Genomic DNA, 19289 nt, shown 5'->3' with positions numbered 1-19289 from the left:
ACATTCCACATACGAGATTTTCCTAGGAGTGTCCTCTTCTGGTGCTTTTTATTGTGTATTTCTTTAATGTTTGGTTTACTCCTGGAACTTGAATTTACTTTCCTTCACTAGGAGTGCTTCCATTTACCATTTAGTCCTATGTACATTTGGGTTACCTATGGAAATTTTTGTCCAGTCAACACATTGCTAGTAATTAGCCTTAGTCCAGGAGACAGGAAAGATCTACCCAGAATCCCTTCCTCCTCCCAGGTGTCAATTCCATATTCATTACAATCAGACTTTCTTAATTAGAGCACAGCATGAAATGGCAGCTTGCAAATACAGAGCAGTACTACAGTCACACAGCTCCTGCTATTTATTGAATGTCTCCCAAGAAATAGCTAGTGCCCTGTACTTCTCCTGAAATTGAGTACACATGTGGAGGCAGGGTCAGGTTGCCTGCAAACTCCCCGGGGTATATGTTACCAGAAGGATGAAAGAAACCTATTGGTTTTCCTTTATGTTCTCTTATTTCTCCTCATTTTGTAATGAACTTTTAGCTCCAATGAGTTCAACCAAATCAAGCCATTGATTTGAAAGAAAGCTAGTGAGAATTTGACCTGCATTCTTGCAGTATCTGTATCCCATCTTGTGCTTTGCAGTGTCACACTCTGTTCTGACTCTGCCCACTGCAACATGTGAACGTCTTGTGATACATGGGCTTTCCTCTATCAAGTAATTCAAGTTGTCATGTCTGGCTGTGAGATACTGCTCGTATTTCATTACTGGCAATATACTTAACTGGTCTCTTTCCTCCAGGTGTGATAGCTGCAGTGGTATTTGTCCTCATTTGCCTGCTGGTGGTGATGGTCCGGTACATGTACAGGCATAAGGGCACCTACCACACCAACGAGGCAAAAGGAACTGAGTTTGCCGAAAGCGCAGATGCCGCTTTGAAAAATGACCCCGCTCTCCAGGAAGCAGTGGATGAGAGCAAAAAGGAATATTTCATTTGAGAGGCAAGGATTTCCATGGAGCCTCCCCGAAGGGAATCAATCAGAAATGCTACATCAACAGAAGTGCTAAGAGATGGATAATATGAGGATACAAGCAAGCGTCCTAATTGAAAAGTATCTCTTTACTTTTTTTGTCACTGGGTTGTTTCTTTTCCTCTACCGGTGAAGAACTAAATGCTAGATACTTGCCTGTTGATTTTATTAGCAACACAGCTGGTCACAGTTGAAATCAATATCAGATAAGAAGAAACAAAATCTCAGTATGAGTGATACACCAAAACCAGATAAAGATAGCAAATGTCAAGCCTTGACATTTGGTGAAAATAGCAGATGCCAATGGAAAACATCCTCTTAGAGTTAATGATGCATCCTATGCTGATATGATACAGAACTAACTGAAATTGAATTTCAAATGGTCACAGAACAAACATTAAACTAGATAAAGCTGATGTAGCTGGAACAAAAATAGCTTTCTAGCCCAGATATCTCCCCCCTCCCCTTAAATGTGCAATTTTATTGGCGCAGGGGAGTTTGTTTTGTTTGTTTGGGGATTTAGATTGGGATTTTTTTTTTTAATTTTTTGAATTTTATGTATATAAAAATCAAAGACACTTCAAAGAAATAAAACTATTGGAAAACATGGAAGATGTAAGAATGAAGGATTTATTTCTAACTCCCTCTGCATGGCAGCTTGAGAACTGCAAAATGTTGGAATTTACAGTGTAGTATATGATAGTCAGTAGACTTACAAATATGATTCCAATTAGTTGGTAGGTTCCCTGCATGCATGCATAAATAGATACATGTTAAAAGGTAAAGCATCTTGGTTTGAGCAGGCTTTTTGAAACAACGGAGCTCAACTAGATTTTTTCATGTAAGATATTTTTGTCTGAGTATTTATTTATTTATTTTGCATTGGAAAATTCTCTCGAATGCCCACCAGCAGGATTTTGGATTTTTGCAGGGAGAGGAATTCAGTTCTGGTGCAGATACTGATAAACCTTATACCAATGCAACCATAAGACTGCCACTATAAAGCAGCTTGTTCATCTGCATACCACTGGCTTGTATTGATGTCTCCCTCTGTATGGCCTCTGTATATCCTTTGCATCATGCTAGATAAGAGAATTACACTGACCATCGATGCTTTATTATAAATAAATAAATAGATTAGTCATGGTGGGTCACATGAAAAGATCTTATTCCTTGCCTAAGAATCGACAGTAATGAGTTTCTTTACCCCAATAAGTTGGCTTCCTAATTGAAGCCCACAATTAGCTCCAGAAGTAGAATAATTGTTCTCTGCACCTGCTCATCCCCAGCTGCGATGGTGCCCTGGACTACTGAAAATAGAGGGGGAGAAACACACAATAACAAATAAGACACTGATGAGCTCTGCTCAACTCGGTATGTTTTCTCCTGTTTTGATCTATATATGTGTGTACATATATATAAAATAATCTGCAATTGTGCTTTCAAGACATTGTTCCTGATGACTTGTGCTCACTTCTTTGCACCAAAGCTTGGAAAGCTCCTGGACTCCAGTATTCATTATCAATATTGGCCACAAAAATGCTGTAAGAGAAGACAGATCTGAACAAGAAAAGACTCTGAGGACCTAAGTGAAGAAATGGGTTGTTTTCGTCTTTCAATTGCAATCTCAGTCTTTTCTCAGTACCTGAAGGAGGAGGACTATGAACTATTCTTAGAATTCCAATACCTTTGATTTTGAATCTTAAATCCCCGCATGTTTGCATTTTAACCAAAGAATATCAAAATTGTGCCAAATTTACTAAATGCTTAAGATATTTTTTGTAACATACCATTGCACAACCACATTGTATTCTGTGGCTAGTGCAGTATAAAATGCACGAAATCCAGCACTAGCAGATCTCAAATATTTTGATATTTTGCACCTGTTTCCTTCTAAGATACATTATTATTTTTACCTTTTTACTACTTTTGAAAAAGGAATCTGGTTTTATTTTTCTAGGACAAGTGCTGGAGAAAAAAGCTTATCTTAGCTGTAAGACTGAGTTTGTAAAACTGAAGACCCCTAACCCTCCAGTTCAATAAAAATATAAATATTTCCTCTGAGGAGAGGGTAAATGGGGTGACTTCAGCTCTGCTTCATCTCCCAGACAAGGCATGGGAACACCAAAAACTTTCCTCCAGTGCTAGGCTAGCAGGACCTATAGACGACTACTAGTGTTTTGTCCCCTTTTATATGCTCAGAACCATGTAATGTTAGTTTGGCTGTTAACGAAAACTGACTTTAGAGGAAGGTATGAGGGATATGGGTAATAAATTTCTGCCTCCCTCCACAGTCTTGAAATTCTGTTTTTTGCAGCTTGAGCCTACTTATTATAATTAGACAACTGTGTCATACCTGATACACAGGAGAACCTGAATTAGTGTCTCTTTTGGGGTGTGCTTGAGTTTTTTAATTATGAGGTGGACTGAGACTGTCCACATTGGAACTATAGAGGCCAGATTTTCTGGTGGTACAACATGAGTTCAGTGGAGCTCAGCCAATTCTTACCAGTTCCGTTAACAACAGACTTTGTGTCATTGCTTCCCCTAAATCTGAACTGAATGCAACTACTGGTCTTTGACTATATCCCTTCTTAGGCACTTAATTAAATCTCTTTAGCCCATTTTTCCTATTCACCTAGGTTGACAAACAGTCCAAGAGTACAACAACAGCTTCCTTACCAGTAGTGAGCCACTTGTTGAATATTTGCAGAGCAGTGAATCTGGCAAGAGCTATGGTTTCAGTTAGTTTATTTTTTTACAGTATCATTTGGGATTCCAGGGCTTTCAGTATTTAGAAATTACTCAAGAACACTGAACACATAGAAGAGGTGGTTTGTGGAGATTTTCTATTTATTTGTTTTTTTCAGGACAAATTTTGCTTTGTAATGAAGAACACTCATGACATCTGACGACTGGCAGACTCTAATGGCCTCATCCTGCTATTTTTTTACTCATACAATAACTCTCCTGTCTTGAGTCATTCAATTTAGTTGAAAAAAGAATGCATTACAAACTTCCTATAACTTTTAGGACTAATTAGCAAAACATCTTTCTTCAAGCAGCATGCTGTGCTAAAACAAGCATTATGTACAACGCTGAGCCATCTCAGTTGGCAGCCATAGCTTTTCATCACTGATGATTAATTTATTTTTACAATTTGCTTCCTGAATAGGAGAATTAAGGAAACAGTTTCTTTTTCCCCCACATACTTTTATCTCAGATCCCTCCACTGCTGTGGCCTGTTGTCCTGCAGCTCTCTGGTGCTCTGTCTCCCCAGCCATGACTGCCATTCTTGCTTGCAGTCCGCCAGGCTCCCATCTGGATCCCTACTGCCTTCCCTATGGCAAAGGATTGGCCGTTTACTTATGTGTTTATTTATCTACTTTTTTCAATGAAGAAACTCTGTCCCTCTCTGCCAGCCAAGAACCAATTTTCAAAGAAGCTTTAGCTTTGGATTGCCAATCTTGTGTCAAATTTGATCAAACTTGACCAACCTGACCTGAGACTGATTTACAAAGTCTTCACCTATGCCACATTTTCACAGAAAACAGGTCTAAAAATAGCACTGCAAACTCTGTAGTTAGTTAAATTTAGTGCTATAGGTCTCCAGTGTTCACTAAACAAGGGAACAGTATGATGATCCCTCAAGCAATTTGGTTTTGTCCTGATGCCTTAATGCCCGGTGAAAGCTTGTTGAATCCCACTTTGCGTAGAAAGCCACAGGTCCACGTTTGGAAATATAAGTAATTTTTCAATTATGTACAAGAAAGTTGTGCATCAAAATGACCAATATTTGCTGGAGTTGGAAGAGAGAAGATAAATATGATCTTGTAGGAACACAAGACATTTTTTAAAGATATATGGAAATGACAAGATTTAAACACAATATTTCTGATGACATCAGTGAGCTTTAAGAGTGGGTCCATGGTGCTTTCAAATTCTCTCACTGAAAAAATCATTGTTTGCAAAGGGAAATTAATCTCCTTTTAAACCATCTCTTGCTGTCAAGCTTTGAAAGTAGTCTTCACAGATTCAATATTCTATCATTCTGCCCTAATACCTGGAACTCAATTTCTTCTAATTTTTGGAGCATACCTGTACAGTCCTCCCTTGCACAAAAATGACTGCTTGCCAGTGTCAGCCCCTGTAGCAGTATCCCAGCTTAGCAGAGTAATTCTGTCCAAAAGCAGTCAGTCCCAAATGTGTATCTAGCCACCCATTACTGGACACGGTACGCATTTTTTTCTGGGGCTTGGCCTCTATCATTCCAGGTTTTCCTGAGGTCTAGTGTGCCATTGCACATTAATGAAGTCCTGGGGAGGATTTTCTCAGCCACTAGTCAAGGTAACTATACATACATTTTTTTTTCTGTTTAGAACAACAGGACCAAATCACTTTGGGGGACTACTAAAAATAGTATGATAGGATCCCTCAGAACATCAGCACCAATTTTCCTCTTAAATCAAGTCTAGGGATCATTGGGGGAACACCAGGACAGGAAAATAAAAAGGACTGTTCCCTTTCAGCAAGGACAGCAGACAAGGTGCTGAAACATTTATAGCTGCAGGATAAGTAGGATAGCACCACTAGCTACAGCCTGCGAGGGTTCCTCACAGAATACAGGAAATGCTGAGAAAAGATGTAAATCAGTAAAAAGATACAGTGTAGGAAAAGGTAATCAGATGCCAATAGAGATGGAGAACAGTTTTTCATCAAACAAAATAGATATTGCTGCTTGGAGATATCAAAGTGTATTTGCTGAAGGTAACTGCTGACAACAAATTTCTTTGAATTATATGAGGTGTTTGAATTCCTTGCATGTGCAAGTCCAATCAAAAAATGCTGGTAAATACACACCAAAAAAGTACTCACGTTAAATGCATTAAGAGCTGTTTATTGCATTTTCTAAAATCTCTCAGCTCTTCACATAAGGAAGCTTTGTATGTTTAGAAAATGCAGAAGCTTCACAGCAGCAGTTCATACAAGACAGAAAACTAAAGAACCTCTGAAGAAGCGATGAACACACATCTGATGTCTGGAAATTCAGGTAGTTAATGAAGGAAGCTAAAGATATCAAAGAAAAACATAAATGGTGAGTAAAAATTCCAACCATATTACAAAGAAATGAAATGTTTATAGTAGTAGAGGTCCTTCTCTAGTTCAAGATGGTAATATTGTCAGTGTTTGGAAATAAGGAATCCTTACTCTACACAACTGTTCCCTGTGTGGTTGGGATAAAATCCCACTGAATTCAGCGGGACAAGAATTTCACTGACTATATTTATCCTTCCTGAAAAAAAATTGTATTCCCACCCATGTCAGAAAGAAACACACTGAATTAAAGTAGAAAACTTTATAAGTGCTGATCTTTCAGCATAACCTTTTGCCTTCACACCATTTTTCTGTTGTTTCAAGCTGTATGTATGATGGAAAGTATCTGATACATTGTATTAAAGTCTATTTGAATTGCAGCATTGCTATGAAAAGAATAAAGAATACAGAGCATTCAGAGCTTACTGCTGATTGTATGTTAAAGCTGAGTATAATGTTTGTATTTACCAAAGCTATTAATACACTGCTGGTGTAAGTCTACTATATTTTGAATTGGGGGAAAAAAAAAAAAAAAGCTAAAATATGAAGAAACAAATAACTTTATAATTAAAGTTGTCATTTTCAGCATTTAAAAGACTGTTCTCATATTTTTGTTCTCTTTTAAAATACCATGAACTTTTAGAATTGCCAATTATGTTGTTTTCATAAGAATGTAGATCAAAAAGGAATAGTAGGCTAGAATTTTTCTTAATAGAGCATGCAAACCCTAAAAGATATTCTGCTGGTGTTTGCATTAAAAAATGCAAGAGAAGCTTTTGATAGATCTAAGAAGGAGTCAAACTTCAAATAAGAAATCAAACAATAATTCTCTCTGAAGGAACATTACCCTGTGGATGCCAGTGTGGACCTGTACACTGGTCTATTATCTAAGGCACGGTATTCTTAAAAATTCTAGGCAGCCTTATAAACATCTAAAGGGTATTTACTGATCGATGGCCTGCTTCCACCCAACTGCTACCAAATGTGAATACTTCCACTTTGTTCTTCTTGCTTTCCATACAATTTCTCTTTTATCTTAATATATCCCTAGTTAAAGAATATTCAAATGTTATGCCTAGTATAATATGTATTGTAATCTTGCCACTGCCACCCCTTTTTTCAAAGATCATTGCTGTCATTGGAAAAAAAAAACAGTAAGACTTTAAACGATATGTTATTGTGTCAAAACGATGCCTCAAAATGGTGAAAACCTGGAGGGTGACAGAAGGACAGTGGATCATCTAAGTTTTAATATCCAGAAGTGGAGAAGCTGTGGTAGGAACAGCTCTTCATATGGGCCTTTCATGTGCCATAGGACTTTGACACATAGGGCTGTTTGGAGGCCAGCAATAGCTAAATGTTTCATAAGCAATGTTCTTGTCAGCATGACAAGCAAAGAGGTAAGACTACTGAATACTACATACTGGATCCTCCATTATTAGCCAGCACATTATGGAAGTTTGACCTTGACTTCATACCACATCTGACAATGGGATTCAGTGTTATTGGAGGTGCTTCAGCAGCCCAAATCTGTGATGGCTTTTACTGTTACCAGTGGCACTGCATGGCATGTAATTCCATGGAGATTGGCCATAGGCTGTTTGCTGAGAAATACTGAAAGTGTATTGGGACCAAATTCATCCTTTACAGATGATCAGTAGTTGACAAGCTTACAGCAGAAACAAAGAGCTGAGTAAAGGAAAAAATACCAAATAAAGGGAAGTACGTGAAAATAAGAGTTTTCAGCAATATGTGCCATCACATAGCAACATCTTACACATACATATGATTTGCTTCACACCTCTTCTATCATTGGTGCTGAACTTAAAGCCTCAGTACAGGATGTTTTGACTACACCGAGAAAGAAAATCATCCAGACCTTGCAGTAATGAACCTGCTTCCCAGCAAGGATTTTGATTAACATTTCTATTTCAGCTTAAAAAAAAAGAAAGGTGTAACACCTAAACCTTTTGCAGCCAGTCTTGCTAGGGCTACACATAGAGAGGTTTCCCAATTTCTGATGTTCGGTTAATGACCAGGAAGATCTGAGTGGTCACTCAGTTTCCAGTATCTTGGAAAGAAAATATTTAATATCCCTGAGGGATTGCTAGCAGATTCACTTGAAATCCCTTCTCAATGTGACATATGGATATGCTGATAAAGTGCAACTCAACACCACATTCTTGGTTACTGGGAACAATCATCTTTATTCATTCTAACACCTAATGGAGTGATCAATAGCATTTTAATAAAGCCCGCTGTAAGTCATATTTAACTCAAATAAGATTTTATATTGTATTTCAATTAAATTACACTTTCTTCTGTTCTTTACTGTCAATTTCTGCTTTCCTCCTCATTCATAAATTTTTCTTTCACAAATGCATATGTGACCCTCAGGGCTCTCCATACCTTTTCTAATATTCCTGTAATGTTATGCATAAATACAGCCTTGTGTTCAGAAATTCTACTATAGAGCTGAAATATCTCCATTCCCTTCCATTCAGCAGCAGCACAATTTACCTACCAGAACAGAAGTTGAAGAATCAGAGAGATTATTACATCTCTCAGTTTTCTGGTAAAGGAATAAAGACCATTGTTCCACGAAGGGAGCTCAGGACTCTGTCAGTCTTTCTTCTTGAATGACATGAGTGATGCTTCTGACACTGGGACGTAAGAAAGCAGAATGAAAAATGAAAGGCACGGCACAGAATCAGGAACAAGCTGATTCCTCTGAACAGCAAGGTGCTGAACACTTGCCAAAAGTTAAGCCACAAGAATTAGTCATAGACACTCGTGCCCAGCCCCAAAGAATTATTTTTCTTAGTCTTCGCATTCAATACCTCTCTCCCCTTCTTCCCCTCAAAAAACATCTGGCAGCTGTGTTTAAGTTTAACCAGGTCTCTCGTCTCTGCAGCTTCACTGACTGCAAAGAAAAATGAATTACAGGCCCAAGGAGAAGAGCAAATAGTTCAGGATCAGATTAAACCTTATCTGACCTACCAAGTCAGCTTACTCACTGTCCCACTTGGAGGTATAAGTTACATGGACTTAGAAAGCCTGTCCCAATTTTTTCATTTTGCCCCAGCCCTCCAGTCCAGTTTTTGTCCTCTCCTGATGTAGGATAAGGAAGTTTCTTATTAGATTCTGGCTGGCCTTTTCATAGATCCAATCTTCAGGGAAGGGAGGGGATTGGGTTTTGTTTGGTGGTGGGGTTTTTCCCCCAGTACAAAAAAACTTATAACTTGACAAGCCAGTTTCGTCAAATCCCATTCGGCAAGGCATTTTTGTAAGGAAAGTAATGGCATAGTTGCAAGTGCAGATCACATTCCCAAAGGTCAGCCTCCCTACCCAAAGCAGGGGGACACTGAAGATTTAAAAGAAAGCATTACCAGAATATTGTTCTGACATGGACCAAACAATACCTTTTCTATAAATCAATTTCTTGGCCAAAGTTGGATTGTTTTTGAAAAAAATTCACCTCTTAACTCCTCATAATTGTCTCCTCTCTGCAATAAAGAGTAAATAAATAATCAGTCTGAGGAAAAAGCATTTCTAATCAAACAGATGAATAAGAGGTCATTATTCACTAAAACTATTTATTTTCCAGCATGCTGTATTGTAAAATTTGTCAACATTGCACAAAGGCAAAGTAATATTTTTGTTTCGTCTTCCCTCTGCAGTAGCATTCATGGAATGTGTTTCTGTCATTTTATCTAATAAACATTTTTCTTGTGCAGTGTCTTCCCAGGTCTTGCCCTCTCTCTCTCCATGGGCATGGGGTTAAGGTGGAGCTGGGAAAATATATATAATCATTCATTGCCTAGCTCTGAGTCCAGGCAGGAGTTCACACCTTCAAAGGGCTCTGTTTTGTTTTATTGGTATTATTATAGAAAATTAAACCCCTGAGAAAATGCTATACAGTTTCTTAAAATTGTATATTTAACATGTATCTCTGTAGTCACTATCCAGACTATCTGCAAGAACATATCCTTGGTTTTTACTTGTTAACAAACTTCCAACATTGTGTGCTCCACCTTGTTGCTGTGAGTACAAGTTTAAGACTGCATTTGTTCAGTTGTAATTCTCAGCCAATATTCTCTAAACTCTCAGCCAATATTCTTCCAGAAAGGCTGAGAAAATTACAGCATCATGTATCAGTGCAAGGCTGCATAAGGATGCGGTTGGGTCATGGTATATTCTGTTGCTAGTAGTCAGTTTGTGGGATGTTCATTTCATTTTAGTTGGCATAGTCAAAGCTGACTTTGGCTTTCCTAACTAAAGTTGGTTTTGAAGAAAACAGAAAACCCTTTGGATTCTGCAAGTAAACCAAAAATCTCCTGTATCTCAGGTAAAGCTCAATGATTCCTAACAATAACAAGTTTGGTGCTCTACTGTTCTCCACAAAGGTGAAGACTTCTGCGGTTATACATGCTGGTACCTTAAAAGCCATTGGTCATAAAGAGAACTGAAACTGTGACTCTTACAGCTAAAAGCAGAAGCTTCTGCAGATTTAGCTAAGCAACTAAAAGCTTCCAGCTGAGACTGGTGCCTCTCACATCCTTAGTTGGCCAGGAAACTTAATAAACAAGAGGTGTATTGGTATAAGCATGCAGTGGGATAGCTTATAAAAAATACAAATTACTTCCTGCATGTCCCTATCCGCTAGATCATGATATAAACTCAGAGAGTATCCCTTTTCAATTAACACAAATTTTAGTTCTCTCTGCCCCAACAACAAATTGGCATGAATATTTTGTCCCATTGCGGATAGAAAATAATTTTTTAGGAGTCTTTCTTCAGCTGTACAATATCTTATAGACAATATAGGGGCACCACGAGCCTTCTATGAGTTAAGGAGCAGAAAAATTACTTCCCCAAAAGACCAGTTACATTTGCCCATTACAGTTTATTTGCTTAGCAAAGCCTGGCAGAATAAAAATTATACATTTCCTGAGAATTATAAAGAAAAGAATGAGTATTTGAAAGATCCATTTGCAGCAAATTAATGATGAAATAGTTAAGTGTTGGCTTATTTTTCTAGTGGTTTTTGGAGTAACAAGGAACCGGCACTCCTATTAAAAGTGTTTCCCATATGAAAAATCCACTATTAGTTAAAAGCAGTTGACATGCATTGTCACTACTGCAGAGCTCAAGAGATAAGGCTCCTTGCCAAGGCGAACAACTTTCTAAGGTATTAGCTGGTAAACACTTGTGGCCATAAGATCGACCAACTTGCAAGCAAACTGGGCTTGTGGTGATTTCCCATGTCCTTCTAGTTAAGGACACTGGAAAGGGGGAAATCTGTAAAGAAATGAAGGACAAAAGCGAGCAGCCAGACTGAGAAGTCTATGAGGTGAGTTATCCAGGGTGACTCGGCCAAGTTGGCATTCCCAGACAAAAAGGCAACAGAAATGAACTGGGAAAGCAGGAATAAGGGACTCCATTAGTCCTACGAGCAAGGCCTCTAAGTGTGCCTTGATTTGCCCTGGGACTTTAATTAAGGGCGGGGGGGGGGGGGGGGGGAGTGCCACATTTAACAGCAGTATAGCTTAACTGGTGAAATTCCTGATAGGAGTAAAATAAAATAATCACTCCAAAGGTACATAGCCTTCTGCTCCAGAAGGGTATACACAGCTGCTGCAATGCAGAACATTTACATGCCCATTTCGTTGTCATGTCAGTGGCTGCTAAACTAGGGTAATCCAAATAGTATTTCTACCTACAGGCAACACCTGAATGTAAAAAAGTGGAAATAAAAAGATCTCCATAACTTGGGAGGTGGCCAGTCTCTGCCTGTATGTTTCTGCCTGTGTTTTTTAGGTTCTTGTTGATGTTGAGTGAAACAGCAATACATCTCACATGTTTACTCTGAACGACATACTCTGGCTGCACCGCACCTCACTGAAACAACCTTGCAAACCACAGAATTTCATATTCCAGCTAACAGGACAAGATAGCAATACAAATCATATTTCTTAAGGTCTTTTGCTAAGCCTGTATAGGGAAAGTTAAGCTTTGTGCCACTGTACTCATTAACACCAGTGGGAACGAGATCAGGGAAATTATTTGTATCCCCAGGTGTGTATGTCCTAATTTTGGATGGATCACTTGATAGAGATACAAGCAAATGCCTCACTTAGCTTCATAAAGAGGAGAAGCATCTAGAGTTGCTCTGGCCACCCCAGACTCGTGCAGCTTTTTGTGGCTGTGGCTCTGTTTCAGAACAGCTGCTTCATCCCACTGTTACAACAAGGAGCTCTGCTCTGTCACGTCTCTCAGATCTGCATGCAACCTCAATAACCTCTAGATCAACATCTGCCACCAGCTTGTGAGGGCCATCAGCTACAGACAAAATGCTTTCCAGAGGGTCTTATCACCTCTGATTTAACCAGCAAAAATGGACTTTGCAATAACTTTAACAATGGTTGAAAGAGGCTACAGATGCTGGGCAGAGTCCGTAACTCGCAGCAGCAGCTGGATCAGATGCTGTAAAACCAGAGCAACCTGTGGGCTCGAAATGCTGTGTTGGTGGGTGAACACACAAACACATGAACCTGGGAAGGCAGATGGGCCTCTACCTTGGGAACCATGGAAAGTGAACTCATATTGCCTAACACCTGCATTGTGTAAATACAGCTAGATACTACTGATTCAGGAGCAGCCTGGCCACAAAGACAGGCTGAATTAACCCAGCACCTATCTGTGGTTGTTCAAACTCAGTTACAACATAGTCTGAGAGAAATCTCTTCTGACAGCTGAGTCGGGAGTAGGAATTGATGATAGTCACTCAACTGTGAAGATCAAGCTGCAGATCACACAAATATTTTATCTCCATAGAGCACAGAAAACCTCTCCTTGAAATCCTTTCCTTGAAATCCTCTGCACCTGCGCACTGATAGGCAAAGTCCAGGCATGATCTCCCTGTAAAAGGCTGTTTTCTTGTTCTTTGGATCCAGGGTCTCAGCTCAGCCCACACACAGCTGGTATAAATTAACACAGATCCCTTGACTTCAGTGTAGCTACTTTGACTTAAAAAAACCTAAGCAATGTCAATTGGTCAAGGATCTGTACATGAACATGTTGAAAATTGAGATCTGGATGAAGAATAGTTATGAAAAGGCTTGAAGAATGAATATATTTTTGTTAGGTTTCCAACAGCAATTCATGTTGCAATAGGTAAATTGGAGAATTAAAATGACCTCAAACACAGCAAACAAAAAGCATCTTTGAAAGCAGAGGGATCTGATCCTTTCTAAATTATATTGGCAGAGTCTTAATTTTGCAGAACTGATAGCTTTTCTTTTATCTCCTCAGCACAGTTAATCTGACAATGTGCTACTGTAATTATAAGCCAAGGCAAACTTGTATACATTCTAGGGAGAGTATTTTTTTAACAGAAAAAAAAGAACAAATATGCTATTGTGCATTAATGACTTCATTAAACAAATTTCTCAGGATTTTGGGAGGGGGACTGAAATTATGGGCAAAAATTATCTTCTTCAAACATCTGGGAGCAGAGCACAGCTGGCTCTCTATTGGAGCTTGGCACTCAGCATGCTATGAGACATACTTGAGTACATAAGAGAGTCTCTTATAAAGCTGAATCATTTGGGCAATTAACGCTCAAAGCAATTTTCACACAAGCCCTTGATATATGAAATTTGAGTTTTCCATAAGTGACAGGCAGGCTTCTGTATGCAGACAGCTCCAGCTTTGCTGTAACACTTCAAGGTTTATGAAGGGGAAAATGCTTTCAAAGATGGAAGGTGCTTTAAACAAGTTTTTCTGCTCATTTGAAAAGGAAGACTTACTGACAATGTTTTACTATTATGGGCCTGTCCAAAGTTAGTTACCTCACAGGAATATTCAGATCAAGGGGAAAAGCTTGAAAGTTCTACATCACAAGCATATAATATCTTAGAGGACTAAAAAAAAAACTTACAATTGATTTTTCTCTCTTGCACGAGATCTTGCATTGGGTGTCAGCTGGAGAGTTTCTCTTAAGAAGGCACGGTTTTGCTCACATTTTCTGCAGACAGCAACAACTTAAGGTAATAGAAAGAAATTGAAACAGATGAGAAAAAATATGGATTTCATAAATGTAATTACTTTTTATCAAAATTCCTGGAAAGTCATTGATTTTTTAAAAATATATATTAAAAAGCCAACAAAATTTAAGTTGCCTGTTAATGTTAAAAGGCCATATACAATATAGTTCACTGACTCAGAATTCCCAGAGATCTGGGAAATGACTGCTGGATCTATAATGCTTAGAATGGGTAACCCTGTTCATATGGCAGCCAGAAATTATCGCAGGCAGGTAAGGAGGGTAAAATTCAGAGTTAGTCACAGACAAGAAGATTAGGAATAGAAAATAGAATTTTTTCTACCACCATCCATAACCTAAGCACTTTGCAAAGTAAAGACATCACCCTTAAACTTGAAATATAAAATAAGAGGCAGTACAACTTTCTTCTCCCACCCCTTTAGTCTGTGAACTGCGAGTGAAGGTTCAATGTTCACAAAATTAGTTTCATTTATTTTCTAATATTTAGGCTATTTTTTCTATTTTCTTAATTAAATGAAGGACTGAGTAAAATAGGAAACAGAAGAATATTCTAAATTTTGCTGGTCCTTTGATTCTGCAGGGGAGTGATTTCAGATACACTTTGAAAAGGAATATTGTGATTTAGTAGCAGTGCAAGGAAGGTTATTTAGAAGACAAAGTTATATAGAGCATACGCTGCCCACCACTCCGCTCTTATACTATCAGCTGGTTTTGATAAAGCTACTCAATTTCCGCAGAGATAACTGAGAACAGAATCTGCCTGAAGACCCCTAGCTTGATTAGAGTTTTTAAGTCAGAGTTAAACCCTATCTTCAGAAGCAGCCTTCCTATCAGTAACTGCTTCATAGCAAGAAATAGAGATACACAGTTGGATCCTTTAGACCTTACAGAAAATTGAACAGAGATACCTCCAAGAGGTAGACCTATGCATTTGAGATATCTCAGAAAGCCTGTATTTACTGCTAGTAAGGTCAATAACAAAGACTTTATTTATGCATTGCTACTAAGACTGACAATAGCACTTTGCCATTAAGTGCCTCAAACTCATTTCAACCTAAACTCATATCCTACCAAAGCTATTTTAGGCTTCAATGACCAGAAGCTTTTTATCAATGACTCAGAACTCCCAGAATACCTTGCTTCTTGACACTGACTCAATCTCTGCACACCTGTATTTCATTCCCAAAAATACTGCTATTATCCAAGAATCATGAATCCTACCAGTCACCTAGGGTCTGCAATCTAACAGAGCAACAAGGTGTAGTTAACTTTCTGTGCTGGCTTTCACTAAGAAGCTAATCCTCTCTTATTTAGTAAATAGCCACACATGGGCAGAAGCTTTTATAAGGAAGTTTTAAAGTCAGTCCTCTGATTTGGCTAGAGGGGTGCAAAATAGAGTGGTTTTCGTTTAGGTTGCAGAATGCATTTGTAGCCAAAGATAAAGTATGGAGAAAAGTTTGAAGGAGGAAAAACTGCAGTGTGAAAATACAGTGATGTTTAGCGAAGACCACCTAAAAATAGCTCTTCCTGGAGAACAGGGTACTCTGAATTAGAAGAGCAGGTCCATACTTCTATATAATTCTAAATGGCTATTCTATGTAAGGCTGATTTTCTGGCAGAGCGGGATACTTAGAGATGGTGCAATTTCTTCCACCCGCCTTCTCTCTCCCTGCACACCTCATCCAGTGTTGTGTGGGCTTCTCAGACAGATCTCAGTATTGCATCATTCCCATTGAGACATGAGCTACACCAGGCACGGCTCACACACTCTGGTTGTAGGGTCAAGTACACTGCTGGGCAGCATCTCTCTACCCTGCTCTCCTGTTGTTACCCTGCTATCAACCTTTTGACTGCATCCAGCCCCTATTTCTTTGCTACTAGGTCAGTTGCTTCCCACCAGTGAATACTAAGTCTGGTTCCCTATGTAGTGAGCTTTTCTTTCATCTTATTTTGTCTCTAGTTGACTCACGCTAACAAATCTCTTTCACCTTGCTCGTACTGATATCCCAGCAAACTGCAGAGGCAGTTAGAGGCTGACGCCGATATTGTAGGCGATGTGTGTAACTGTCAGAAGGCAAGCACAACATAAAAGAGCTTTACTGGGACAGAAAAAAGGTCTGTGTAACCTAGTACCTCATCTCCAAATGTTTACCAATTATCTTTACAATTGCAGATACATAAGGGAAGAATACAAGAACAGAGGTAGCTTACAGTGGAATCTCTCTAAAATATACTCCGAACATTTCTGATTTAGAGATTTCTTATATCAGAGGAAGGTTGTTGTGTTCTCAGATTGTAAGGCTTTTTCTTCCATCAACTTATAGGGTAATGTTTTGAATTCAGATAATTATTTTTGTGTCTCAGACATGCTGAAGCAAGAAGCTACGCAGCTCAACAGCACATTTAATAAAGCAGTACTTCCTTTTTTTTGTTCTGAACCAGTCCCTGATGGTTTCTCAGCAGAGTCCCGATAGTCTTTGCATCAGAACAGGTGATTAACAGTTATTTCCATTCACTTCCTCGGTGGTCCTCATGTCGTTCGGAAGCCCTGTCCACCTTTTGAGTGGCTACTTAAGACAGCTACAGTAACGCGACCTGTCCTCTATGAGGGAAACTACAGCAGCACTTTCAAAAAATGTGAGAGTAAATTAGCTAGAAAATTACATTCTTTAGATGTTTTTCTCATTGTTCTCAACTTCTGTTAAATGACTCTTTTAAAGCTTGACACCTATTCTCTGCATAAAACAGTCAGCGAGACACTACCTTTGTGGCAGCAGCTTTATTCAAGAAGATAACACTCTGCAATCCATGGCTTTTATGCAACAGACAGCATTTTAATCTTCATGTTATTATAGACAACTAAAGGGTTTTCAGGACTGTCTTCAAGTATAGCTTTGATATTAAAAAAATGGATATTTGGCTTCTACTTTGTGAAAAGCTGTTTTCTTCCCCAGATAATGAACTGTTGTGTCAGAACTCATTGGACTGAACCAAGATAATTTTCAAGGCAAAGTCCTGATGGATACCTGACAGACTTCAGCCCAAAGTTTGTCTTATTTTGGATGGACTTTCTTATGGAATCCAGATAAACTGGTGGCAGGAATCTCTGTTAACACAAAGCAGCTGCAGGCTGCAGACAGGATAAATTCTAGTCATGGAGGTGGCATATTTCACACTAGCTGACAGCATGGGAACATTACCAGAATGTTTCATCTACATGCCGCTCTCCAGTTTCTTTTCACAATCATAACAGTATTCTTTACCAAGGTTAAATAGGACTTCTCTTGTCTTTTCGTGAAACATGAAACAGCTCGGCATTAGAACTAGGGAATTACAAGCCTGAGCTGTAGCGTTCCTAGCCCACTTTCCTACAGGGTATCCCATAGGTGAGCTGGAGTTAAATATAGAGTTGCTCCTCATCAGAGAGATTGACATGATGAATAAAGGTTAATAAAGTCAGTTACAGATTTTGTTTTGACAGTTTGGTCCATCCAAACAAAGTGCATTTTAGCTAAGTGAAATGCAATATTACTGATCTAAGGATAAGAAGTGAGGAACCAAACCCTAGTAATCAGTGAGACATATTTATAGTTCATAACAAAGAAACAACTTAACATGGTTTGCAAGGGTGATATAATGGGTGAACAAACTCATTCCTTGGATGCACCAGCATGCAAGCAGTGCAATGATTTCTGTTCCCCATCTGGCACTGCTCACCTGATGCTGGCACATCTCCTGCATACTGGAATGGCATGTCCAGTTCTAGTGCTGACATTTTAAAGAGGATGTTGAAAAACTACAGGGTGTGTAGGGAGGAGACACAAACATAGCTTAAAGGAATGGAGAAAAATATTTATGGTGAGCGAATTTGATCTTATCTCAAAGACGACTTGAGACAGCCATGATTAGTGCATTAGTAACCTTCCTGGGGAGAAAATAGCATATATGAAATAGTCCTTTAATCTTGCAGAGAAAGGCAAAACAGACAATTTATGGAAATTGAAATTTAGCAAATTCATATTAAACATTTTTTAATGAGTGTTATTAACCATTGAAATACACTGAATCAGAGCATGACAGATTCTCGTTCTCTGCGGCTGTGTCTGTGCTAATACTTAAAAGAAGCCAAGGCTTTCATCAATGTGGGCTAAATGGATCACGCTCACACTTTTATAGCTTCAGGTCAAAACTGGCTGTGTTTTCTGAAGTAATATGTAAGCTGAAACACAGCACAAGCTATTGGACTCCATCCAGAAGTAACAGTGTGAGACTGACTGGCCAAGCACTTGGATTTTTTCATCCAAGGGTCATGTTTTCGTTAGCAGATCTGCAAATCTACGCCACCTTACTTGTTCACAAGATGTCTTGAATACCCATACTTGCCCAAAGCAAGCTTGCTTGCAAAAATCATTTACCTGTGTAGAGGGCAAGTACTGCAAGAGGTAATAAAACCAGCATTACAACTGTGCCTCACGCATGAATGAAGCCAGTAGATATTGCCTCCTGGAAATAACAGTGCAGGAGGCCTATCAGCTGCTCAGGTACTGTTTAACCTGCAGGCATTGTTGTTTGTGTTGCTTAACACAAAAATGTGTTACAGTGTTATCGCTCACTCCAGCAGATACAGCACTGCTAATTATCCCATCATGTAGTCACTTTGCAGTGATATAAATAGCCCAGTTACTGTCACTTTACAGTATACAGCAGAGAACCTCCAAAGCCTGGGTAGGGCATACAAGCTGCTTAAAAAAGAAAAACAGGTCACTTTAAAGACGGATGCTATAATTTCTCCCCACACGCTTCAGATGCTGCTGTTTGCTTGAATCAAGTCAGTAGACAAGGAAAATGGGAATGACAAATAGGGTGTTGAAAGAGATGAATTAGTAAATAGTCCTATTGTTGAGAATTCACCAAAAGCAGGGATGTAGAGGCTGATGTGAATAATATTTGCCTCAATCTCTCCTAGATACTATACTTCACAGTTCCTCCCTCCAAATCAGCTCCATAACTTGCATCCCTTTTTCCTCCCTGCAAATGGTCATGTTTCCTTGTTGCCAACAGAATGGCTTCTTCTAGAGCCCTGCCTTAAGGACCTCTTA

General features: G+C 38.9%; 1 protein-coding gene across 1 annotated transcript in view; it reads left to right on the top strand.

The window, feature by feature from the left end:
* Positions 1-6506, top strand: part of GYPC (glycophorin C (Gerbich blood group)) — a 35349-nt gene extending 28843 nt beyond the window's left edge. Inside the window, exon 3 of the mRNA XM_052792900.1 lies at positions 799-6506. Coding sequence (XP_052648860.1) covers positions 799-995 — 197 coding nt within the window. The 3' untranslated portion in view covers positions 996-6506. The remainder of the gene's footprint in view (positions 1-798) is intronic.
* Positions 6507-19289: the final 12783 nt, after the last annotated feature.

The sequence above is a fragment of the Harpia harpyja genome, chromosome 7, assembly GCF_026419915.1.
Source record: "Harpia harpyja isolate bHarHar1 chromosome 7, bHarHar1 primary haplotype, whole genome shotgun sequence".
NCBI lineage: Eukaryota > Metazoa > Chordata > Aves > Accipitriformes > Accipitridae > Harpia > Harpia harpyja.
Note: the sequence above shows the minus strand (reverse complement) of the source record. Positions and strands in the feature narration are given on the sequence as shown.